The sequence below is a fragment of the Parus major genome, chromosome 4A, assembly GCF_001522545.3.
Source record: "Parus major isolate Abel chromosome 4A, Parus_major1.1, whole genome shotgun sequence".
NCBI classification, from domain to species: Eukaryota; Metazoa; Chordata; class Aves; order Passeriformes; family Paridae; genus Parus; species Parus major.
In genome coordinates this window covers 11,636,161-11,662,888 of record NC_031772.1, presented here as the reverse complement: position 1 = coordinate 11,662,888, position 26,728 = coordinate 11,636,161, and the positions used below count along the sequence as shown (strand labels likewise).

General features: G+C 39.2%; 1 protein-coding gene across 6 annotated transcripts in view; it reads right to left on the bottom strand.

Annotated features, from left to right (window-relative positions):
* The window catches only part of LOC107203719 (phosphatidylinositol-binding clathrin assembly protein-like), a 30,134-nt gene extending 8,258 nt beyond the window's left edge, over positions 1-21,876 (bottom strand). Inside the window, exons 1-18 of one of the 6 annotated variants that reach the window (XM_033514056.1) lie at positions 21,502-21,876; positions 12,860-13,002; positions 11,753-11,779; positions 11,596-11,671; positions 10,655-10,757; positions 10,370-10,463; positions 10,154-10,265; positions 9,019-9,125; positions 8,343-8,384; positions 4,765-4,850; positions 3,600-3,723; positions 2,819-2,955; positions 2,424-2,527; positions 1,445-1,591; positions 1,011-1,070; positions 801-911; positions 544-587; positions 28-139 (exon numbers count right to left, since the gene is read on the bottom strand). In XM_033514056.1, coding sequence (XP_033369947.1) covers positions 547-587; positions 801-911; positions 1,011-1,070; positions 1,445-1,591; positions 2,424-2,527; positions 2,819-2,955; positions 3,600-3,723; positions 4,765-4,850; positions 8,343-8,384; positions 9,019-9,125; positions 10,154-10,265; positions 10,370-10,463; positions 10,655-10,757; positions 11,596-11,671; positions 11,753-11,779; positions 12,860-13,002; positions 21,502-21,634 — 1,647 coding nt within the window. In that variant the 5' untranslated portion in view covers positions 21,635-21,876 and the 3' untranslated portion in view covers positions 28-139; positions 544-546. Of the gene's footprint in view, positions 1-8; positions 912-1,010; positions 1,071-1,444; positions 1,592-2,423; positions 2,528-2,818; positions 2,956-3,599; positions 3,724-4,764; positions 4,851-8,342; positions 8,385-9,018; positions 9,126-10,153; positions 10,266-10,369; positions 10,464-10,654; positions 10,758-11,595; positions 11,672-11,752; positions 11,780-12,859; positions 13,003-21,501 lie in introns of those variants that run through there. The other 5 variants (XM_019006498.2, XR_004497248.1, XM_015626043.2 and 2 more) reach the window with 5 other exon arrangements.
* Between the last annotated feature and the right edge of the window lie 4,852 nt (positions 21,877-26,728).

Here is a 26,728-nt window from a genome sequence, read left to right as displayed (position 1 = left end):
ACACTTACTTCCCACTAGATTAGCAAGTGAAGAATCAAGGTCATTTGCCAAAATTTTTCCACTTTGCTGGCTGGCTACAGCAGCTCTTTGACTTTGTGGTGGTACTGTAGGTTGCATTACATCATCTAAAAATTAAAACCTAAACAAAGAAAATAAAGGCAGCTGTTAACAAAATGGTTACATTGCATTTAATAAACAACATCCATAGGCCAGGGAGCTATTTTCTTTATAGAACACTAATTTGAGTATTTATACGTGAAGGTTCAACATGATGGAAGTATTTAATATTTAGATATAAGCATAGTTTAACTTCTTATTTTTTATGGAATACTGCATTGTACCCACTAATCTAAAAGAATTTTTAACTGTATATCAACAATATTTTGCTATACAAAAGAAAAAGACTCTGACTCAAGTGCTCTTAAAGAAACACACACAACCAGTTCTGCACTTCCGCAAGCGCTGTGCCTGTGAATGGAGTCAGAGGGAAGTCATCACCATGTATCAAGTGAAAGCACAGAAGACAAATGAACAGGAGCTTACCCATTAGGAGACATCCAGTGGGCCATGTTCAAAGTTTGCTCCCCCAAAGAGAGAGGAAACAGTTATTACATAGAGAATGAAATCAGCCAAAGCTAATTTTAAAGTAATTAACAGCTAACAACTAAACTGATTGCTTCTTATCAGTCCATAATCACCTTATATTAAGTTATTAAATTTCCAACTGCATTAGCAATTATGCTAAATTGTTAAGCAATTTTTGCTTGTAGGGTATAAATTAGTCATAAAGCAGTTTTTACCACTTGCAGTCCTGTACTCTGGTGCTGCAGATTTTCCTCCGAAAACAGCATCGAAGTCCACATTAATTGCTGAAGAGGTGGTACTTGGAGAAGCTGAATGAAGAGGAAAAACTGAAAAAAAAGTTGAGGAATGAAATACACCCATGAAGTAGTATCACTCATTCCAGTGAAACCAGAAAGTTTTAAAAAACAACAAAAAAATCAAATTACCATCAACAGTCAAAGGATGATACACAGAAGCATATGTTGGCTTATGACCACTAAAGTCATCTTTGCAAAGAGAGACAAAAATAAGATCAGTTTTAAAGATAAACAGGAAGAGGGAACCTAACAATTAAGTCTGCAGTTAAAACTTAGGAAATTTTACTATTATAAAAAGCTGGGGTTTTTTTATTTTACAGATTTGAGAAGCCAAGTAACTCCTGCATTCCCCATTACAAAAGAGAAAGGAGGCTGCAGTTTGAAAGAAATCAGCAGATTTCAGCTGCAAGTCTTAGGATGTCTAGACTGGGCAAGCAGAACAAAAGAATAGTTTCTTTCTGTATGTAACAAAATGAATGTAACAAAAGATTACATGGCCCACATCATTAGCATTATCATCTCCAGTTGCAAATAAATGACATGGGATTTGTTGGGTTTTTTACCACTAAACAGTTCCACTGTTTGTTTGGAGGAAAAAGAAGAATTGATGAAAGGGGTGGCAGATTTTACAGCTTCTTCAACTGGCTTCATGTCAAAGATGTCCAGATGAGGTGGAGAACCAACACAACCATTTGAAGACGAGAAAGGACCTTTCAGATGCAGAAGTGAAGGAAAGAATACAGGGTACAAATAATGGAAAAGAAAAACAGACTGAAATGATTGAATATGAGAATATTCTAGACAAAGAATACTCTAGACAAAGTCAAACTGTAAATATTCTACCTAATGATCAGTCAAAGTTAGATGCAAATTTCAGATGGATATTATATGGATACAAATCTTAGATACAAATTTTTGGTTTCTATTTAGGAAAAATAATTCTAATACTGACACTGGTATCAAAGAAGTTAGACACTACATTTTGGCTTCAATAATCTACATTTTAAATAGCATGTAAGAGTATCAGTTCCACCTAGTAAAACACAAACTTTTACCATGGTGTTAACATTGCCTTCTTTAGGCATTTAAGCCATTTCTTTGACATCTAACCTGACCATTCTTTGGAAGGATGGGTGAAGAAACTGGAGTCCACAGCTTTTTTACAAGAACTCTGAAGTTACCAACACCTCTTAAATGACAAGTATATTAAATATTGCTTAATTAAATGGAAATACTAGTCCAGGATCTTCTCAGTTATACCTGCTTAGGTTTTATTTTCCAGTATTTTTCAGCTTTGATCTTTAGTTCCATTTCTTCTTTCTGTCCCCTTTATTGAACAGTTCCAATTCTTTGTTCTATGAACACTAATGCTAGATGTTCAAGAAAGTTTGTCAGAAATTTCAGATTATTTTCTCCATATTTTGTTATGAATGCTTGGATGCAAAATAGGTAAGGTTTAAGAAGCAGATTCAATTAAGTATGCAACTTGTATTCTAAGAATTCCCTTATCACTTAGACAGTCAAATCAAGGTATGAGCTCACCTCCCCAAGCACTGCTTGCTGATGTTGATATAGCTGGAGTACTTTGCACAGTTGGAACAAATGCAGGCTGAATATCAAAAAGATCACTAGAAAGGTTGGGCATGCTGAATAAGAAATCAGAGAGAGAAATGTGAAGATATGTAACAGACATTGGTACAAGTGTTCATAAAAGCAAGAACGCAATCTCATTGTCTCTTATTTGCTTGCAACCCAACAACAGGGATACAACAAACTGATAATTAAGCACTTACTGGCAAAATTCCGGTGGGTACACCAAGAAAACTTGAGCAAAAGGTACCTGAGAGGTAACTATGATCACAGTTTTGCAGTTGACTGTAGAGCTACAGGTCAGTGCAGTAATTTCTGTTTCTTTCAGAAAACAAAATATCTCTCACCTATTTGTTGTGGGTGCTGGTGCAGCAAAGAGGTCAACAGCTACAGTGGCATTCACACTTTTTCCTGATAAAGTGCTTGGGGATGCTGATGTGCAAGTGGAATTTGATACTACAGAGATTTCTCTTAATCGCTGCTCCTGAAAGATAAGAGAGACAATTGTCATTTTAGTCTTATTAATTTATTAATATTTCAGTTCTGGAGACATTTTCCAAGAAGAAAATCTTAACTACAGTCTTAATAAATAAAACACTTTTTCTATAAAGTCCTAGAAACAGAAGAATAATTCAAGTTAGAAATAAGAGTATTTGTTTTAACAACGCATGTAAAAATCAAGGTGAGACTTGATGTTTTAAATAATTATTTTTTGATTCATATCTGCCTAGAAGTTAATCACTTCTAATCAAGCTACACGTTCCAGGCTCCCTCCACAGTCACTCAGAGAAACAGCTCAATGGACCTTTGTTCAGGAAGACCCATCTCCCTGCTTTATGAGGCTCTTCATGGTTCAATTCACACATTCAGAAATCAGTGTGACAACATACCAAATAATACGATAGCAACATAACACCCTTGTTTAAATTCATTTCTGGTTGACATCCCTCACTACTTCTAGATATGTCCACTGCATTTTTACAGCACTGGTCAAAGTATGGGTGTATGTTTTACACAGCTCACACTCCTCACATAAAACACTGAGTGACCTTGCAAGCTTCCTCACATACACTACTTTATCCAGTTACAAAAAATATTGGAATACAAAACTTGTTAAAAACATCATACCTTCAGTGCCTGCAGTCTAACTTGTTCTTCCTCCAATGCCTGCTGCTTTTCTTTCTCATCCATGCGGCTGAATGACATTCCTGTATTGGCAAGTGTGGAAACAGCACTAGATAGGGCACTGGCTCTAAAAAGAGCAATAATTTAAAAAAAAAAAAAAATTAAAAAACCCACATTCAAGTATATATCACTTACAGTTTAATCATTAAGTGCCTTATCTAGCTGTGTGTCATCCTCCTTCCCAGTCACCTCTTCCCTTATTCTCTGGTAAGAGCAGACACCCCAAAAACAGTTTGATGACAAAAAGGCATGAGTACACAGAGTGACTCCCTTGAGTTTCAGTGGGTAGGAACTGGAAAATGTGGAATATAGCAGTTGTCTTTCCTCTTTAAAGTTATCTAGACTAGACTGGAAAGTTATTCAAATGGGAGAGGCACAGAAAGCTTGTTTGTACACTACTTAACAGCAAAGAAAGCACAGCATTATACATAAGAACAGAATATTGTGGCAGTGAATCCTCAAATTCTTGGAAAACAATCTGAGGAGAAAGACAGCAAAATAGGAACATAGCTCAGCCTGATACATTTATCAATATTTACCAAGTTTCTGTGGGAGAATGTCTATGCCAAAAGAGATCTCTCATTATTCAGTTAGAACTCCTTTCATACATACTGATACTGTACTTGACAGAAAGAATAACACGATTTCTTTCAGCACAACATATCTAAGCTAATTTGGCTGTTCTGAGGAGGGGCTGAAGAACTTTTACAAGAAGGTTAAGATAAATTCATGGTCTGAGAGGTAGACCATGAATATATAAATAATAACAATTCAGATAAATACCTTCCTGTCTTTGGATTTTGATACTCTTCTTACCCAACACCTTATAAATGTTACAAGTCAAAGGACTTTAAAAAAGTAAAAGCTAAAAATAATAATATACAAGGTCTCAGCTCAGTGGTTTATTACAGCATAATCAGAAGTCTGTCTGAGACACAGGGAGACATACCTACATTTCAAATGTGGCAAAGCTATCAGATGTTTCATTTTTATTTCTAAGAAGATATATTCGGAAGTGAATAAAAATCCTGACTGAATCCTGAAAACTACTAGAATGACAATGACAAATCTTAAGTACAGGCATTGTTGTAATTCACTGGGTGCTCACCTGCTGGCAGCAGAGACTTCCTTTGTTTTCTTTCCCTCCACAGAAGCCAAATGCTGTTCCAGTGCCTCAAGCAAGCTGCTGGGTGCCTACAATTAAAAGTACTTATAAAACACTGCTTCTAAAAACACATCATTGTTTAGTACACAGATTAGTATTCTCACCAGCTAAAATCAAACAAAATCTCACACATCAGTAATTATGCCTTTGAATTTTGATGCCATTCTACACACCTAAATTCCATCTACTCAGTGGTGGTTCCGTATAAAGAGTGGGATCACAGAGGCAGGAAGGAAAGATTTCCCAGAGTGGCTCTGCTTCTGTGCATGCAAGTTAGATTTTTGGTTTTGGCAACAGTATTTGCTATGTTAGAATTAACAGAATAACCAGAGCTCTCTTAAACTCACAGAAGTCCCCAAACAAACATATGGCATTTTTGATCTAATTTCCCAAGTAACAACAAAAACCCAGTAACTCTCCATTCAATTATTTACAGTCAAAGGCCTGCAGTGGAAACACCTGACAACAGCAGAATGTTAGCTTTGATAAAACAGGAAATCAAACACAATCTGATCCCAAGGACACTATTGCAGACTGAGTAGCTATTCAACATGTAACTGTACAATACACCAACTCAATTACTCTAAGTGAAATAAATGTGACTGCAGATTTAGATGAAGGGAATGTACCTCTAAAATTTAAATCTATTTGCCAGGTCAGTCCTCCTTACCTGGCAGAGTTTCAGAGACATTAAGCCTCTCTTACCACTCGCCAACTTTCAGGAGGTAGCACAGATATAACAGGCATTATTTGGAGGAAAAACAAACTTGCCCTTGCTAGCCCTTCTGTACCAAAAGCTAGAACAAGGCATTTCCTGGAAAGAGGAAAATATTATTCACACAAGGCTTTGGCAGGCAAGCTCCCCTTTGAAATACAGAGCTCAATTCTAGCTTCCCACTTTCATTTAAGACAAATTCAAGCTAGATGACTCAAGAGAAAAACAAAACAAAACAAATCAGAATAATCCTAATAAAGTTGCTTGTCTTAAAATGAAGACCTGATCTTATATTTCTGAAGTAGAATGAGGTAAGCTGAGACAGTGCAGTTACCTCAACAGGTAACAGGTCTAACAATAGATCATGAATAAATTCAATGTTTGACCCAGACAGCTAAATCCTATGGGGGACATTTTGAAATACCTTTTTGGAAAAGTATCAGAGATAAAAAACCCCAAACCAACCAAAAAACCAACCAACCAAAAATAACAAGTAAAAAAACTAAAAAAAAAAACTCCCCAATGAAACTAAACCTCCCCACACTTTACCTTTCAGGAGGCACAATAGCTTGCACTAGGCATTGCATGGCACAGCTACTTATATAATCTTAGGGCATAGACAGTCTCCTGTTACTAATTCCAAAAAACTTTTCCTCATCTTTTTTTCCTCCTGAAGCCACTCAAACTTATTTGTATGGAAATGCATATTCTGTACCTACTTTTTCTAAAACCCTCTGAACAACCCCCTCAACCAAAAGAACTAAAGAACTAAAACACAAACAATCCAGTAACCTCCTTTGAACTTTCTTACTACTCCAGATATCCAACAAAACATCAGACTTGGAGTGAACAGCGTAGTTGTATGTCAGAAATTATATACCTGGGCTAACCCAACCACTGACTTGTGAAAGTTTGAATTTCATGATTCACCTCCATGTCCCACCCCCCAAAACACAACAGACTAACATCCATACAGAGGGAAATAAGCCAGTAACATTCATGAAATACAGGAACAGATATTAACAGAAAGCAACATCAGTGCGAAACAGGGCACCTACAAAGGAAAATATTTTCTTCACAGAAACAGGCAAAAGTGGCAGTATTAAGAAATTCCAACAAATACTTTTGAAGTGGCACTAAATGCATGTACAATTATTCAACTCATGTTAAATGCCACAAAACTTTCTAAGTGGAATGTTTTGCAGTGGCTGTGAAATTGCCAAAATGCACAGGATGCTGAGGTCTACCACCAGCTCGGAATTGCTCTTCTCATATAAGTGCACTTACAACAAAACAGCTAAGCTATTAGAAATAAATGTTGTGGGCACAGTAGATACTAAGTATTTTCTCACTTAAAGTTTCAAATGAAAAAAGCAGCAAAATGAAGTTAAATACCCCTATTCCCAGTAAATAAAAAACACCGACTTGCTTTCAAAAACCTTATAATGACCCAATTAAGTGAACAAGGGCATACTGACCCAGTGAGGTATAAATAACTTCAGACTTGAGTACATTGTGATTAGCATAATACAACCCAGCTGAATACTGCAGTACTAATCAACAGACAAAGTATGATGCTAAGATCAAACACCAACAGAAAACTTCAAACTACTGTTTTCAATCATTACCTGCTCTTACCCTGATAGTTTCAGTCATATTTCTTCTATACCAAATAGGCAAGTTCTTAAAGTGATTAATATTAAATGCTAGGACCAAGCATTAGATATTTGTGCTTTGAAGCATGCATGATTTCGGATGGAAATCATACTGTAGGCAGTAATGAACAGCACTGACAATGGAAGTCTTTGGCTTAGGTTTGATTTCCGTATTAAAAAGACACTGAATAAGGCTAGGCAAATCTGCACACTAGATATATTTTTCATGCTTAAACCATGAAATTTAGTTTCAAGAAGCTAGTGTAGGATTAGATGTGATTGTTCAAACATTACACATTAGATTTTTAGTTTCTCACTGACTGCACTCCAACAGCTCCAGTACTTAAGCTCTAAGGCACTGCAGTTTGTGCCTTAGTCTCGTCAGACTGTTTATTGCACCCTGCAGGTTACTCTGTGCTACCGAAGTAACGACAAAACACTCTTGCTCTGTTGGGTTGGCCCTAGGTGAGAAATAAAACATCCCTATAAGCTGGAGAGACTCACAAAGAATAGCCTTATTGACCTCTGTAGATTATCAGTGTTTCCTCTTCACCAGGTCAAACCATTTCCTCACCTTCCTTCTACCCCTCAGTTCATCCTCACTGGAAGATGTTTCCCTGCATTCCACCTTTCAGACTGAGTTTTCCAGTACACAGCCTGCATTGCACATGTCCCTCATATTACTGAGTAAAATCAAAGCCAGCATTAAGAGTTGATATAGAAACATCAAATTTATTCTTCAGACTTAAGGGGACAGAAAAAAATTCAACTGAACCAGCTCACTATCATCTTTAAATGTGTTAGAAGACATTAAGTTAGAGTGAAATAGAAGGTTTTCCTCTAGGTATGGCAAGATACTTCTGTCTTAGCTGCCAAGGAATCCTCTGTGATAAAAACCCGAAGTTCTTGAAAAATATTATTTTCTGTGGGTTTTATTGATTTAAACAATCAAAGAATCTCATTAAGCATTTCAAAGTGTAAGTATTGAATACATTTAATCCATGTGAGGAGTTACTGTATATATATATCCCACATATAAATACACAGAAGAGAATACAGGCTCAAGAAGAATGATTACTATAATACATACCAACCTTTAAAAACACAAACAACAAAATAATTGGGTTAATCAATATGCAATGTATACTTACCTGAGTAAGATCTGGAATGTCACCCTGATCAATTCCAACTTGCTGGGTTTACAAAAAAAGAATGGAAAAAAAGCACATTACTACATGCAGTGGCAATGTAAATAAAAACAAGCAGTGTCTGAATGTTATATAGAAGCTAGCACATTAAAAATATGTTGACAATTTTCTGGACTGGTACAAGTTTCACTAGGAACACACCTTAGAAATCACAAATTAATTAAACTGCATCTCACGGCAAACTTAGTTTTTCATCCAGGCTAACTTTCATGCAGAAAAGCCTGCTAGAAACATTAGAAACACCTAATGCTAGAAGCATTAGAAATCACATTGCTTACTGAAACTACTTCTCAACTTTTAAGCACTTGCAGCAAAGGAGAGCCTATAATTATCTTTAAATAGACTGTAATAATCAGTTTATACATTCTGGAGCATTCATAAAATTTATAATGATACTTCAGAAAATTTACTATGTGGTCTGGCTAACAAAAAGGATACCAAAGAATCCCACTTCATTTTAACAAGCGTATACAATCTCCAAAATACCTAATCTCTAGAATAGTTCCTCATATAATGAAGTTAAGCAAACAATCTGTTTAAAGGTGTTTTTATGAATATTGATACTGTACCAATACAGACGGCTGAACTATAACCTTTCCACACACATAGATAAATTTACCTCTGCTACTTTGAGGAACTCTGACAATTTGGTCATTCTGGCTAGAAATTTTTTGTAAATATCCAAGCCTTCTTTGCACTGGTTCTTCTTCATATCAAAATATCTTTCTGAGGATACAAATGAAACTCTTGTAAGATAATACCCTCCTCCCCCACCAAAAAGCTGACACAGTATTATAGAAGTTAATTTAACACAACCTTCAGTAAGAACCGACAGCAGAAACTCAAAGCTATTCACATTTTCAAGCTTCCAGAAATACGGCTTATAATAGGTCAGTGAATACAAAACCACTGATTTTTCTGCTTTAATGTACTAGACTATATTGCAATAATTTATGAAACATGGATGTGAATCAGTGCAAATTGTTAAATTAGGTATTATGTTGAATATTTTCAAAAAGTCAGCTTATTATCTGGCAATGAGACAAATTATTTTATCATTTGAAAATATTCCTGGTATTTATTTACCTTTTTAGACCCTGTATCAATACATTTTGATACTGAAGTGGCTACATATACTGAACTGACCTACCAAAAGGAGCATCAATTACATTCTTCACTTTTTATGGTTTTGCCCTATATACTTACAAATATGGCACTGAGTAAAAACTAATGGATTTACAGAACAAACTGAAGGTTTCATAAATTTGCTTAAATAGTAATGAAAAGGCTTTGCTAAAAGCTTATCACCCTTAAAAAAATAAAAACAAACACCTAAATTTCGTCTCATCAGCACAGGCAGATTCATGTACCAGTCAAAAGGTGACCAGTCAAGTTTTAAAGGAAGTACAGGAAAACAGATTTCAGCCATACTGTGAGTATATTAAATACTCAAAACACTACATATCTCACCAAACCTTTACAGTCAAATTGCAAAGGTTATCCATTGCACTTCCATAGTATTTTTATTTCAGTCTCACCAATCACCCTCTCGTTTCACTTTCTGCTTCAACATGTATTCTTCCAGGTAGAAGTGGATGTGTAAGCCTATGCTCCTGGTCACTAAAACTAAGACAGGCTTTATTTAACAGCAAAAGAGACAATTTATTAAGAAACTGCAGTCAGAAATTGTCTGTGTTATTTAGTTTTCCCAATATCTTTCACAAAATTCAAAAGCTAAAAAAAATCCCACATACCTAAAAGGTTAATAATCCCCTCATTGTATGCTGCAAAAAGTCTAATGGAATCTTTAAAGAGGAGCATAAAGGCAGCATTTATTACACCATTTGTTAGTTCATTTGGATTTGCCTGTGTAGAAAGCAATGAGAAAGTAAATTAGTATTTAAGAAAATAATGAAACTCTCACTTCAAAATGAGGGTGTGTTACTTAACACTGAGCCTAAAGTACTTACATCAAAATCAAGGAGTGCATCAAGCTGGTTCTGTATGATTGGAAGGGTTTTCAGAAGCTTTTCAGGATTCATAGTTCTCATCACTCCATCTATCCTACAGAATAAAAGACACATATTTACAATACACAGAGATCTCAGCACCATTATATTGTTTCAACAATACAATATTGCTTCAAAGGGCCAAAAGAACACCATTCTATGACAAGCTTAAGAACAACTGTGTTCCTCCTTGTCCTGCCCCCTGAAACAAAAAGGTTCAAACAGAATTAGCAGTAGTAGTCTTACCCTCTTTTCATTTTGGTGAAGTCAACTGCTACAAGTCTATATGAAAGTGCTTTTTCATTCAAGTATCTGCTGTATCGCCTAATGAAGGTAGACATATCATAGCCTAAAAGTTAAGCATTTGCAAGTTAGACATTTTGAAGGGGTACAGTTTTTCAGTTCTTTTCATGAACTCTCCTACTAGTCTATTTTACATCAGCTTGCATAAAATGTCCTTCCAGTCCTTCCCCTTCCAGAATCTTGAGATGTGACGTTAGTTTCTTCCCAAGTTGCTACAATTACGAAAGCATTTGTTGCAATTATGAGAATAAACACCTAAAGACATTAAAATATTAGACAAGAACTGAGCATAAAAGATTAGGCAAGCACCAAGCAGTTCTTGTTAAGATGTTCTTGAAATTAGAATAAAAATGTAGTCCTCGTAAAATGCTGCAGAGTTTGGTAACTTATCTGCCCATCCCTCAAACACCACATAAAAACCTAAAAACGTGTTCTACCACTAGCAAGTAATTAAAGGACTTATCACAGATTTGAAGAAGTTCTCCCTATTTATACAGCACATCCTAGTTACTATTCCAGGCACCTTAACAGTAAATATTTACTCCTAAGGCTTTAAAATGCAACAACAAAAATTATTATTGTGCTGATAATTCATCAGGTTTATTTTAATAAGCAACAAGAGCTCACTTTGTAAAATTTACAGCTGTGTGTGCAATGCTACACACATTACAGACAGATTTCTAGCACTCACCTAGGTAACCCAGAATCTCACTTTACCTGTGTCTACATTCTTGGCTGGACATTCTTTGGTGTCTCATGCAATAAAAATCAAAACACTCTTCCATTTAAATGTCATTTAGCCCCTAGCGTACAACAAACACATGCACCATCACAGAAAAAAAAAAAAATAAGTAGAGTTATTTCCTTCAGTGAAAGATCCTTACCCTGCATGGCACTTTTGTCCAGGTAGTTATTTAAGTTGAACAAAGTGTTCCGGGATGCAAGATATTGGATAAAGCGCTGTTGATGAAGAAAAAGTTGAAAATGTAATTGCTGTGAGAGATAGAACACAGAAGCATATTACAAGCAAACTACACTTACCTTGTAATTGTTTCTGGTAACCTCTATCTACAACAGAAATTAGTTAAAAGGGAAAAATTTAGAGGAAAACCTGAAAATTAACAAATTATCAAAGCCTCTGAAGTCCAAAACTCAATTTGGCAAAATACAAATTTAAACTAAACAAAGAAACATCACTGCTCATGAATAAAATATAAATAACCCTAGAGGATGCTGCCTGGTTAACTTTGTACTTTAGAACAGACAAGTTGGAAAACACAAAAAAATACTACTTGCATTATCCAAGCTCCAGAAGCTTGATGTAGCTCAACCGCTGTAGTGTAAAGAGCACACTATGTTTTACAGGTCATTTCAATGAAATTCACAGAGCTTGGCAGAGAGGGGGAACACCAAGCTTTCACAGCACTTTAATGGCTGGAAAGCACTTTTAGAAATCATCACTTCAAAGTTACCAGTGGTCAACAATCATTTCTTATGTCAATGACCACACACAGGTTCAGGATTGTTACCTCACCAAAGTTGAGCTTTTAATACAAGGCTTGTGCAAGAGAGGCTAAATTTCTAACTCCAAGTTATTGACTAGGAAGCTTTTAATAAATTGAGATGAAATAATTTAAGTGAATTAAACGCAGTAGAACAGTGTTTCAGAGGAATATTAACAGCAACAGCATATGAAGACTCAGCCCATTAGGTGATGTCCTGCAAGATGAAATATTCTAGACACCATAGTCCTCTCCCCTTCAGCAACTATTCTTTCTTATCTGTTATTAGGTTGGCTACACATTTACAGAGTGCTAACAAGATTCTTCTGCTGTGCTGCTACTGATAAGCACTACCCTAATGAAGTAAAACTCATCATAAGTTTTTCAAGCCTTTAATATAGAAAGGCCATTCACTATTCCCTCACAGACCAACCCAGATACCTGCAAGTAAATTGGAAATGCTGATATGTTTTGGTATTGAAATAATGAAGGAATATTTCTTTATGTCTGGACAAATACTTTATAGACATCAGCAGATGAAAAACAAAATCTCTGAAAAACTGAAGCACGTATCTAATGCTTTACAGATTGAGACAATTTTTAAAAAGCTGCTAAGTAGGCTTTAACAGAGCAAATCATATCTTACCTCATTTCCATACATCATGAGGTGGTGTGTTGTAATTAGAGCTTTGAACACTACAACCCAGCTACTGTTTGCAGTTCTCTCAAAGAGTGTATCTGCCAACTGTGGAATATTCACATTCATTTCATTTGTGCACTGTATTAGATCTAAATTAAAGGGAAAAAAAATCAAAGCATTTCAATGAGTTTCATGCTCAGAGGATCAACATATTATTTTGAGGTTTTTACATTGAGAGTTCATACTGGAAGCATTAACTTCAGTTATTTTTGTTTAAGAAATAATTGACCTCCTTTACTCTCCTTCCTCAGATTCACTATTTTACTGAAACACTCCAAGTATGAACTTCAAAGGCATTTCAATAATTTTAGAGACCGAGTATCTCATCAACCTGTTCTATTAAAATGAAGCCCAAACTAGTCTCTGAAAGCCAGTGTGAGCTACCTTCTGGATGTTCAATGCCTGAGGCCACTCAACCTAACAAAAAAAAATGAAAATCTGAGGAGCAAGGAAAAGCTGAGACATCCCAACCTCATGAGATCAACAGGCAGCACAACCCTGCTATCCAACCTAGGCCTGAGTACTCACACGTTGGCAAATGAGATGCTACAAATCTGTAAAATACGCCTCTTTTCTGTAAGAATTAAGAGCATGAATTTGCATCTATCCATCCTTCCACTTAGCTTAAAAACACCTGGTCACAAGCCGACCGAGTGTTTTATGATGGATCATGGTAGATCTCAGGCTTTCATAAGAAAAAAGTTCTTTGTGTTTTAGACTGACAAACTCAGTAGAACATTAACTTGGGAGGTCAGAGATAGAGAGGTTCAAGACTCTGCTTGACATTTAGTACAAAATCAGAACAGCCTCCAGCAGACACATGGGAAGAGCACTTGCCTGAGAAGGCTGAAGAAGGTACTTGCTGAGAAAAGAGCAGAGAACTGAATCCAGGACTACTCTAAACCCCTCAAGACATGCGTATCAGGCATTTAGTCTCTCTCTGTGCTAAATTTGGCTCAGGTGTGATCAAACTACACCCTAAGGACTGGGCAAGGCTAGTAAAACAAACATCTGGTTTGAAAAGCTTCCTTTGCAGCCTCTCATGTAAGCTGAGCCTGAGAGCAGCACGTTGGTAGCTCAACCCATTGCTGTTCTGCACATCTTGTCTGGGTAAGGACCTGAAGAAGGGCAGGTACCTGGGAAAGCCAGGAAGCAACTGAGTTCTGGCACCACTGCCTTAGCAGCAGCATGGAAAGGACAGACTGCATCATCATAAGCACTTTAAATGTCAGCTTAGAGTTCACACATTGATAGTTTAGGACAAAATATTTCATAGAAACATTACACTTAAAATTGATATCTTTCTAGTGCACATAGTATATTACAGATAGACCTCAACTAAAGATTGGTTTATTAAGAAAAAGTCCTTTGTTTAAAATAATTTAATAATCAGAGTAATTTTAACAAAGATTTTTTGTATTTTATCAAGGTAAAAAGCTATAACACACAAGCTATAATAAGTTACTAATCTCATTCAGAGGTTTCCAAGTATGTACAAAACATGGAAGCTGGGATGAAAACTTAGCAACAGTTATTAGTTATTAGCAACACACAAAAATGCTGAAATAACTGCACGAAAAGAAGCACACCAGAAGAAAGAAGCTTTAAGCAAGCTATACATCAAAACCTTATTGCTGAGTAGTATTCAAATAGTTCAATACTTACAAATGTGAACTTGCTCAAAACCCAAGTAATTTGTTAGCTACTGCTCTGTTGGGGGTTGAGTGTCTTTCCTTTTGTTTCGTCTCACCTATTGGAATTTATTGCCCATTAGCTGGGGGGACACCCTATTGCTGGTGCTTGTTGGGTACTTGAGAAGAAAGGGAGCTTTGGCTGGGCACAGAGAGGAAAGAGGCAGGTAAAAGGGAAGGCAGGTGCAGCTGGGGGCTGGCTGATTTCTTCGGCTTCAAAGCAGAACAGATGCTCAAAGCAGTTGCTGCTTGAAGAAAGAAATTCGCCATCACCCAGACAGAGCTGCTTCTCCTTCTTCGCTGGTGGGCCTCACACCCCTGCCATGCTGGGACATGCGTGCCAGGCACCGCCGCGGAGCTGCTGATACACCTCATCCACCAGGCCAGGATCTCAGCTCATCCCTGCTCTTCCAGCCGACTGTTCCTCAGAGCCCTGCAGGAGCACCGGGACTGACTGCCCGAGGGGGTTTGTGAAGCAAAGCCTCTCCTCCATCCCTTCCCGTCTCAGCCGCGAAGGCTGTCACGGGGTCCCTGGTTCTGTTTTGTTGTTAACACTGTAGTTATTGTTGTTTGTTTGCCTTGTTATACATACTAGTAAAGAACTGTTATTCCTATCCCCAGATCTTTGCCTGAAAGCCCCCTTGATTTCAAAATTGAAGTAATTTGGAGGAAAGGGGTTTACATTTTTCATTCCAAGGGGAGGCTCCTGCCCTCCCTAGCAGACACCTGTATTCTAAACCAAGACATGCTCCCTACTCATGATCATCAGATGATCTGTCAAATTGAGAAGTATTTTAACCTAGAAGTCCAAACAGTCTATAGGCAATTATTGCCCCATATAATGAACCAATCCCAGAATTTATTCATAGGGAAATAATAAACTCTAATTCAACAGCCTCATCAATTGAATGAGGATTTTGTTGAGACCTTTCTAAGTAGTGCTCTCAAAACACACTAAGGCAACTAAGTCTTCCTAAATTGAATCAGTTTATAATCAAGTATAGAAATACATGGAAAACACTGAACAGTATCCAAGAGCAGCAGCTGATGTGTCTGCACCGGACAAAGAAATTTACAGGACTATTACAAGTCCTACTCTCAGTTTAGAAAAAATCAAGCAACCAACAAAAATCTCACAAACGCTTTCTAGAGCAGTACCTATGAAGCTAGGTAACAGTTAAAGAAATTCCATTGATCTGCTGAGGTCAAAGACCACACAGCCTATTGAAAATATGAATTCAGCACAAAGTCCTTTTGCTTCATATAGCCAGTAAACAAGTCAAATTTTTAATATTAAATGTGCTTATTAAGTAACAGATGAAACTAGGAAGGAAGATCCAAGTTAAAAACCAAAATCTTGCTGCTCTCCAGTCAAGCTAGCCAAGCTATTTTCATTCCTATTTTGCCAGTGCTCCCCCAGAGACTTCTGTCCTGTCCTGCCACCTTCCCTCAAGCTAAGGTCTCCCAGCAGACCCCAAGATGAAGCTAACACTGGGAGATACTTTGCACATTCTAATATCTGTGACTGCTACTGAGTGTTCTTACAGTGCTGCTCAGGCAAAATGTAACAGTAATTCTACTTTTAGCACGTGCATGCAGTGCTCCTTAAGCCTCACATCCATAAAACAAGTTTTGGCTCATGCCAGAATAAAGGTTTACTTCCACAGGAAGCCATGCAAATATCTTCTGTCAAGTGTCAGTAACAGAGTGGAGCTGACAGAGCTCTGCTGTATTTGAGAAGCTCTTTGTTATTTTTTCATTATGAAGTGCTTCTTCTTGGGAACTTCTGTGTAAGATGTCTGTCTGTCCATTTCAAAAGGCAATCAAAATGAAATAATTCACATAGGCAGGGCCACTAGGAGTCTAATTCAAGCTGTGGCTGAGGTTCAAGGGCCTAAGTGAGCTGCCAGCCCCATGCACTTGACACACATGCTGAAGACAACACTCGCTGGCCGCCCTGAAGACAGTTTTTACGGAGGTACTCAGCACAGCATGGTCTCTGATTCCAAAATCTCCTTCAACACCCAAGCACATAAGTCACAGTTAACAATATCAAAGAACACATGCTTAGACAAACAAAATGTCTCTAAAATACTAAACTAAGCAAAAAAATGTCAGTGCACTTTATAGGCTGAAACTGGACTTTCTTAAGAGCATGTTGCGAAACACCAAGTTTAAAAATAAGGCTACTTCAATGCTACTTCAATGCTTCAATAAGGCTACTTGGGGTAATTAAAAAAAAAAATTCAACTAGCAATAAAGCTGGCATTACATTTTAATTCTACAATTGAGATACATAAAAAGAAATGCAAGTGCCATTTCTCTAATATGATTCTTCTAAGTCTGCAACAGGGTATCTATATAGAGACAACCATAGGGATCTATTACAGCTGGTGGCACAGAAGGAAAAGGCTATCATCCCCATACATCTGGAAGTATAAAGGAACACATGGACCTAGGAGACTGACACCTGGACAACAGTAATATGGATGTTGACAGCAAAACCTGGAATAAAATGCACAGGGTGAATGATGCTCCTTTTCTTATTGCAGTACTTATATAAACACCTAACAACTCAAAGCATTTTGCCAGTTATCCAGAGGAATCATTTCACCTGCAAGTGAAACTGTGGTGCTATTTCTAGACTGAAATCTAGAAATATGATAACATCACACAAAAGAAAAGAAAAAAAAATATAAATAATAAATAAATAAATCTAACATCTTTAAATCAGAAGAGTACCATACGGGTTTTCAAGCACCCTAGAAGAGCTGTGGAAATCTTACTGCCCAGAAAAGTACTGAATATTTATTTTTCACAACTCATCTGAAATACTGACACATCATCTGTGAAGCTATACGGCTCTTCAGAGCACAGCATGCTCTGTCCAGATATTAAATAATCCAGATATTAAAAACAAAATAAAATATACATGTATCAGGTTTTTGGAAAATTCTCAACTAGGCACTGACAAAAACTGACATACTTTTCAACTTTTAAGTAATAGGAAAATTCGTAATTTTCTTGAGTCAAGTATCTCTCAAGGGAGCTGTAAATGCATAAGATAAAGGCAACCACAGTGGCTTAATATTCATTTATTTCTTCCATTTTGTCACAGGACTGAAACTGCTCTAAGACATATGTAAGAATTAAGACCATTTTTCTCAGTCCCAGCAGTCTCACCAAAAATACATTTTCTTCTATCAAGCTGCATCATTGTCGCCCTGAAAACTCAGCTTCTGAGCCTGCTAACATAGTTTTCTAAGGACTTTCCCAGGACAGTAACATAGATATGTATACATTCTTTCTGTTACATGTCTTCTGATGGGCATTTCTCACGGCCAGTGCAGTGAGAAAGTGTTATCCTGACCATCCAATCCCTGGCCATGGTAAGAAGCCTATAAATCCTGGGAGGAAAAATAAACTCGGCTCTTTCTTGCACCACACCTCGACCTGTGTCCGTGTGATCTATTCATCTTCAGTGGTAACACATCATAGATGACACATTACAAAAATGTAAAACACCAGAGCCACTTCAGCCAACTTTCTCAATGTAGCCAAGGAATGTAACAATTTTTGCCGGAAGACTTAAAAGATAGTACTCAACTGTTATAAACATGTTATGACCATGTTCATAATGCACTTTGCAGTTATAGAACAACAGCTAAATCTGAATTTTGAGTTACCTTTCCACAAGCAAAGCAATTCAGCTATTCTGTCCCATTCCCCCACTAAACAAGAATACAGGACAGACAGCATATAACGTTTTTTTTAAAAAGCTATATACAACCCCCATTTATAGATCCTGACAATATTAACTATTTTTTTGGTTCAAGTTAAATTTCCTCAATTGTTGTATTGAAAAACTTCACAAATTGCTAAAGAACTTCAAATAAATGACAGACACTGGTCTGTGTAAAGAGTTCAAGAAAACACCTTTGTCCTGTATCACAACTTAGACATCTCTGCAAGAACCACACTGCATCAGCATTCACTTGACAGTCAAAAGCTCTGGTTGCCAAAAGAAATAACGGGCAGTACCAGAATTACAGTGCCAGAATTACCACTTCTTAGATTTCCAAAGCTTGTATACATATAGGAGCTTAAAGTTCTGATTAGCAACACTAACTACCTTCCCCCTTCCCTGTGCTTTTTAAGTGGGCTGTATACAAGTTAAACAGAAGCTGTTTTTTCATTACTGTTTTAATTTAAAAGTTTAAGCTGCAATTAATTTAGGGGGTTGTTTTCTCCAAGTTTTGGTCTACACACAAGTCTATTCTGCCAGTTACCAGCTTGGCTACAGCTTTAATTTCTTCTTTTTTCTTATGACTTTTCAGCAGTTAGACAAGAACAGGTTTGCCTCCAAAAGCATAACAGTCCCACTTGGCTGCAAACCAGACTCAAAAGGCTGAGGGACTGACAAGGATAGAAGAGTCAATACCTTCAGATGCTCCATGAAGAGGAACGGTCAGCCTCCATGTAATATTTTATGTTACACAAAAATATTACAAAATACTACAGACATAGATCTGCTGACTTATTTAGGACACCATGACCTACTTTAAAAGTTAAATCCCCAAGCATGCCCATTGACATTGCTTAGGTTTTCTGGGGTTTTTTGGATTTTTTTGTGGGTGTTTTTTCACTCTTTAAAGTAAAATATGACTATGCTACTCAGCAGTTAGTAGTCAGACAAACCACAAGACGTAAGCGTAATACTAGTTCAGGCACTGCATAGGTAACACCTTTCTGTAAAGACCTATACTGTAATACCACAGTTTTTCTTGCTGAGGAAACTTGGCAACAAGGGGATTTTAAGAGCTAGTGTGAACAGAGGGCACAAACTCATACTCCTGCACAATCCCCAATACAACTGCAGCAACTCTCAAAAAATTGTTCCTGGTTAAGCTTTTTCTTGAGCAGCAATTACAAGTAATACCAGACAGCACAGCATTTTGAATGACACACATACGTAATGACCAGAGTACAACTACCGGAGTTTTACATTAAATTCAAGCTATGTTTTCCTTCATCTTGTACTTAAATTGGGAAGTAGTTGCCGTGTTATCTTGGAAAAAACATACTGTGCGTTTTTTTTTTCCCCAGAGATTACAGTATTTCTTACCTATCTGCTCACATTTAATATAAGTAAGCCTTGTCTACAAGCAGAAAAATAAGAAGTGCTACTCAAAGGGTTGCAGATGTTCGAAAAGCAGTACCTGGGTATACTCAATGAAGACAGGTGAATGTTCATTGGGATTTTTTAACTCCTTGCAGACATATTTAAGGTACCATATTACCCATCTTTTTTTTTCCCTACACCACCAAAGCATTCCTATACTTCAGATACCAAGTGACAACAACAAGATTTTTGTCTTGGTCCAAAGTCTGAGCAAATTAATTATACAGAATACAGAACTCATCTAGGACAGGAGACCTTCAGGAGACTGACTGACAGCTCTAAACAGCCTGGGATCAAAAGGAACTTGTTAGTCAAAAGGCAATCTCAGTTTATGGTATTCTCAAGTTAAAAATTGTTCCATGCTACCATTCTCTTATTTTGTAAGGGTGACTTAGAGTAGATAAGAGTATTTCAATAGTATTTTCAAACAACACATTATACCTCTTTTAGGATTCAGAAGCTTTCAAACTATTGAGCAAACTGTCACCACCTTCTGGCTTCCTGTTGCCATTTCTGGACTCAAAGGTTACCTCATTTAACTTGTACCACAGGCAGAACAAAAGACGAGAGAAAGAAGGTAACTTTAAAAAGGTATATTTAGAAAAACTGCCAGTTATCCAGTTTGAAGGTTTTTAATTTCAACACAATAGCTGCAATGTTCACCACTGTAGCTGGATGTCACCCATTCAGATTAGTAACAAATGAAATATATATTTATCTGGTTTTAACTTGATCCATGCTGAAAGCTCTCACACAAGCTAGTATGAGCAGACCAGTGTCACAGGGTCACACATCCCAACTATCTTCAAACGGTATAACCCAGAATGCTTCTGCCGAGAGCCGGAACCAGCAGCCCCTTTAGTACCATGAACTTGTACGAATCCTGCAAAACTACCAGCCCGTCTTTGAAGAAACCACCCAAAGGCTTCAAGCCTTTTTTCCTCTCTTTAATGGAAACACACACACACTTATTTCGCTTTAGCATGGTGGAGAGCGTTTATGCTACAGAACGTAAAAGGTTTACACACTTTCGAGCAGATAGGAACTCCAATTGCTACTCTAAAGCCTGAAGCGAAGCAACACCACTGATACTTCTGTAGTTTTCAGGTAACTCTCTGCATCTTTTGGTATAGAGAAAGAGGTTTTAACATATTAAGTTTAAACGTATTAGCAAAATACTCTCATCCAGAAGAAACGCACTGATCAACCTACGCCTTTCCCGTTACCTCTCTTTTAATATTTTACCTCGGTTCGCGAGCCGAAAGACAGAAAACTACGATATTTCGGGAAATGTTCAAAATATTTAAATGGCTGTAGTCCACGGGATGCACGGAAGGACGAAAGGGGGCTTAAAAAGTTAATTTCTGGCTTGCAACTGTAAACACCTTTTCCCCAGGTGCCGGATTAATAAGCACCACTGTAATCAGAGCACAACAACTAAGCAGCTCTCACCGGGAACAGCTCATGAGGCTGGAATATTTTTGCTTCCCGGGCGGGACAGTGTTACAAACCTCGCTCACTCCACGTGGAAAAGAAGTTCTGGAGATCAGACCAGTCAGGTCCAACCAGATTTACACGACACCCCCCACCAGGTGCAAGCGGCCGGCTCTCTCCTCTCACCCCCGCCCATGGCCGGAGGGCCCTGCTGACGGGCTACCCGGAGCTCGGAGCTCCAACTCCCGGCCCAGCCGGCAGCGCCGCCAGGTCCTACTTACAGTCCAGGTGCTTCTTCTTGGGGCCCATCACCTCGTGGGTCGTCGCCTTGCACACAGCCTTGGCGACGGCCGATCCGGTCACACTGTGCTGTGCCGCCGTGATGCGGTCGGTGATCGACTGCCCCGACATCATCGCCGCGGCCCTGGCGGCGGCTCCTCCGCGGCCGGGGGCGAGCGCAGCCTCCCGGAGGAAGGGCGCCGGCGGCTCCCTCCGGCGGGAGCGCTCGCCGGGCTCTGCCTCAGCGGCTCCTCTCGGCCGCCGCTGCGGGGACTCTTCCCACTGCTCCGCGGAGCGGCAGCGGTGATCGCTCAGCTCCCAGCCCCTCTCAGCGCTACCGCCTCCGCCCGCCGGTGCGCCCCAGCTTTTCTTCCCTTTCACATTACGCTCGCAGACAAAATGGCGGCGGCCGTGGCGTCAGGTGACCGCGTGCCCGCCCCACTCCCGCCCCGCCGCTGCCGAGCGGGGCCTGGGCCCGACCGCATCAGGGCCGGGAGAGGATGGGGAGCGGGATCGGAACGGCAAATGGAGCGGAGCATAAGCCGAGGCCGCTCCCCACGCCGTGCCTCAGGTGTCCGCGGGCGGTGGGGACCTATCCCCCGAAGTGCTGAGGCACTCCGTGACTCGCCGCCCCAGCACCGCAGAATCACACAACCCACTTGGATAGAAAAGACCTCTGTGATCATTGATCGAACATCACCATGTCAACCATACCACGGCACTAAGTCTTTTCTTAAACACCTCCAGGGTCGGTGACTCCACCACCTCCCTGGGCAGCCCTTTCCAATGTCTTTTCTCTGAAGAAATTCCTCCTAATGTCCAACCTAAATCTCCCCTGGCTCAGCTCGAGACTATGATCTCTCGTTCTGTCGCTATCTGCCTGCGAGAAGAGCCCACTCCCCAGCTGGCGACAACCTCCTTTCAGGGAATTGCCCGCCGGCTCTTTGTTTCGTGGGTGGGTGTGAATGAAAAATAAAACCTGCCGAGCCGTCACGGCGAGTTAGCGGTGGGAGAAGCACCGGGGGAGGAGCGAGGGCTGTGCTGTCGCGGGGTGGACGAGGGGAATGATCGAGATGAGATTTTCATCACAGATCACAACGGTTTAGGTTGGAAGGGACCTCAAGGATAGTCTAGTTCCACCTACCTGCCATGGGCAGGGGCACCTTCTGATTAACGCAGTTACACTAGTTTTTGTGGTGATTAGTTCTCTGGCGGACTTTACATTTAGAAACAGCATCTGAAAAATAATTTTAAAAAAGAGCCAAATTTCCCATGCTTAACCTGTTTCAAGGGACTGAAGAAGCATTTAGGTTGGAAAAGACCTCTGGGCTCATCGAGTCCAACCCTTAACCAGCCATTGCCAAGCCCACCACTAAAAGCTGTCACCAAGTGGTGCCACATTTACATGTCTTTTTAAATCACTCCAGGGTTGGCGACTCCACCACGTTCTTCAGAGACTGTTCCTGGGCTTGACAACCCTATAGGTGAAGAAATTTTTCAGAATATCCACTCTAAACCTCCCCTGGCACAACTGGAGGCTAATTGCTCTTGTCTTATCACTTGTTGCTTGGGAGAAGAGATTGAGCCGCAGCCTGGATGCTGTAGAGCATTCCTCACATGTAGTCAAACCACTGGTGAGTCCTCAAAACCATTCCAGCTACTGATATCCAGCACAACCGTGTAAGGGATGCCATGAGGGAAATCCATCCCAGCCATACCCAGTACCGTGACAGAAAAATGCAGCATCACTATTACTCAGCCAGAACAAACACACTTCCCAGGCCATTCCACAAAGAAGTATTTTTTTGACTTCTGCATTTATAGTACACTAATGTAAGTGTGAACATTCCTACAAACAGAAGATAGAACACAGCAATAGTTATTTTTACTTTGAAGTAAAAATACAAAAACTAAGGAGAGTATAAAGGAGGTTGTTGAATATGAGTATTATAAACAAAAATCTAGCAGCTTCTGTCAGTCAGTCAACTCATATTTTAGGGTGCTGATTGAAATTGTATTGCTCACATTATCCGTAAAGTGAAATACTCCATAAATATGTGCGTAGACTGCCACACCAACTGTCTGGTGTTGCAATACACATATAAAAGTAATAAAGAAGGAAACACTTGCATTCACAGTACTGTGTATTTCACTACTACATAAAACTTTTGTCTTTTCATAATATTTGTACAATATAGAGGGCATTTCTTAAGTGCTTCAGCACTTCTCCTAATTGACCGTGAGATAACTGCAGGGAACAAGGACTACTAAAATATCTTCTTACCAACATATGCTTCATATTTTAACCATCTTTATACCCAGCACACAGGTTTATACGTTCTCATTAACTACTATCCTCTGTCCTTTAATAGACACTCCCATTCTGTGGGTTTCCTCTACTCCTCCAAATTTTCATAAGAACATGCTATAGTTTGAGCTCATCTTTCAAGATGGATGCTCAGGACAGGAGAGTTATGTAAACAAGCATGTTAAGTTCTTGGGCAACAACACTAGCTTAGTTTCTGTCATCATTGCAATCACTCAATTCCTTGTGAAATTCACTCTTTTTCACCCCAGTTCATTCCTGGTAGTTGCTCCCACTGTGGTGAGTACTCACCTTGGCATCTTTGTGGCTGTGTCCAGAATAGTCTGTTGCCAGGACTCCCCATATCATAACCCAGCCACCACCCTCTCTTGCAGGGGGGTTTAACTTGCTTGATTGCAGCACATTTCCCATCCATGAATGACCAGTGTGATGGTCCCCATGGTCAGGTCCCCTCCTCGATCATGAGCCCATCTGTATGTTCAGTCTCTCCCTAAATGTTTCATGGGCCCTGTGAGCTATAAATAGCTCATGCTTATGCTCCTAGTCTATGTCTGCCTGACCTACTTTGAGTTTTGTCCACTTCTTCATAGTTTCCATGTTTTTCAGAGATGTGGCTTTTGGGCGTGTGATCATGCACATGACATATTTCCAGAGTGATGTTTTCCAGCCATATAGCCGTATCCTGCCACAATGCAGCAGACCAGATGGGTTTAACCCTGTGCTATCCATTGTCTCCTTCCACTGCTGTAGTCTCCCCCACAGGGCATGACCCACCATCCAAGAGTCAGCGTAAAGACAGAGTATGGCCAATTTCTCATTCAGCAGTCTCAAGGGCTCAAGTGGATGGCTTTCAATTCTGCAAATTGACTTGACTTACCTTCTTCTTCAGTGGCTTCAGTGAGTTATCGTGTGGGATTCCACACAGCAGTTTTCCACTTCTAAAGGTTTCCTACAACATGACAGGTTCCATCAGTAAGTTAAGTATAATGTCTTCTATCTTCTGATAACTCATTACATGGTGGTGCCTCTTGGGCACAATCTGGTTCCTCAGGCAATGCTTCAAATTCTCTGCCTTCTGGCCAGTCCATGATCTATTCCAGGATACCTGTGCAGCTGGGTGGAGCTTGTTCCTAAGCTTAGCAAAATAGGGAAGCAGCCAACAGACTCTGTGACCCACACAGAAGCATGTAATATATTATCTGCTGTAACTATATCATGATTCATACAAATCTACCCATGTCTTGGCCCCATGTTAGGTATCAAAATGGGCTGTGGTGAGTTATATTGCCTGGACACCAGATGCCCACCAAGCTGCTGTATCAATCCCCCTCCTCAGCTGGAGGGATGGGGAAAAAATTAAAATGGAATACCAGTACACAGCACAGCCCTGTGAGGGCTGCTATGGGGAAGATCAGCTCCATTCCAACCAGACCCAATAAAGTTTAAAGAGAACAGCAAAGGTGAGCAGGGTCAGCAGCAGAGATGTCTGTTTTGATACCATTGAAAAGCACAATAACACTGAACAAATATTAGTAGTCCTATGAACTGGGGTGTGTGATGTTGTGAATGAAGGATTTCTATAGACCTAAGGGCATAAATACCCTTATACATGGTCACTAATATAATTTATTGAACATTTCCTGTGCTGGGAAAAGTTACAACCTCTTTAGCCTGACTGGCAGTAGGCAATTTCCAGCTACCTTGTTTTTGTTTTAAGGCTTGTAGTTTCTGGGGAAAAAAAAGTGATATTGAATCTTCAAAGCCTAAGGGAACATACAAACAGTAAGAAAAGAAGAGATGGAAAGATTAAATACACATTACAAATGCCTACATCTCCTTGGGCCTGTCTAAACAGGGAAGCTTTTTTGCAATAAAGGAGGGTGTGAGCTGACACAGAGCAGCTATTAGGTACTACCTCCTCCCCAGGAGGGACTTGATTATTTTGTTCTGTTTCAGAAAGCCTAAATTCCACAAAAAAGTGCCTGAGTTAAGTGTTTCCCATAGCCATGGCTTTGTCTTTACTCAATGCAATGGTCAGGCCCAAATGTGAGTTCAAATGTCCCTCTTCAGTCAGTGCATTGACTTACTCTGGGTTCAGGCCATCCTGTGCAGCCCCTGGATGGCTGCAGGTAGAATCACAGAATCATTTAGGTTAGAAACAAACTTTAAGATCATTAAGTCCAGCCATTAATCCAGTATTGCTGCAGCCACCACTAAACCATATCTCCAAGTACCACATCTGTCGTGGTTTAAAACCAATAACTAAGAAAATTACTTATTTCTTGTTGTGAGATATGGACTAGAACAAGAGCAAAACAGGCATAAAACTTAAAAGGAATAAAGAAAGTTTATTGACAAACTACAATAATAAGAACACCAGAATAAAGTTCCAGAGAAATCTTTTTATCCCCTATCTACCCACTATTCTTTTGTTCACACGACAACAGAGACAAAAACTTTGGAACTTTGGTGGTTAAAACAGTCCCAATTCTTGCTACAGTCTTTTCACCAGTCTTTGTAGAGAAACAGAAGTTTCTTCCTGTTAATTTATGGAGTTTCTCACAAGAAAACTATTTTTCTTACAGTTTTCCATTGCCCTGATATCAGCTGCCCAGAGCTGCTGTTATCAGAGCCCACCACTCCCATTTTCACATCACTCTGAGGTGTGTTTGGGCCATGAGTCTAGGGATAGCATTTTTAAGGATGAGTATTCAAAGGAAAAAAAGTCTTCTTCATCTGTTTCTGTGAGCTTCACTAGACAACAGCTTTCTCATTGCCTCTCAAGGCTTCAAATCTCCCAGCACTTCACTATACCATAATTACTCAAGTTTATCCTTTGAACACTTTATTCCTCCCTAGATACTTATCATGAATTAAAGGAGTTCTTTTCAGGACTTCATTGT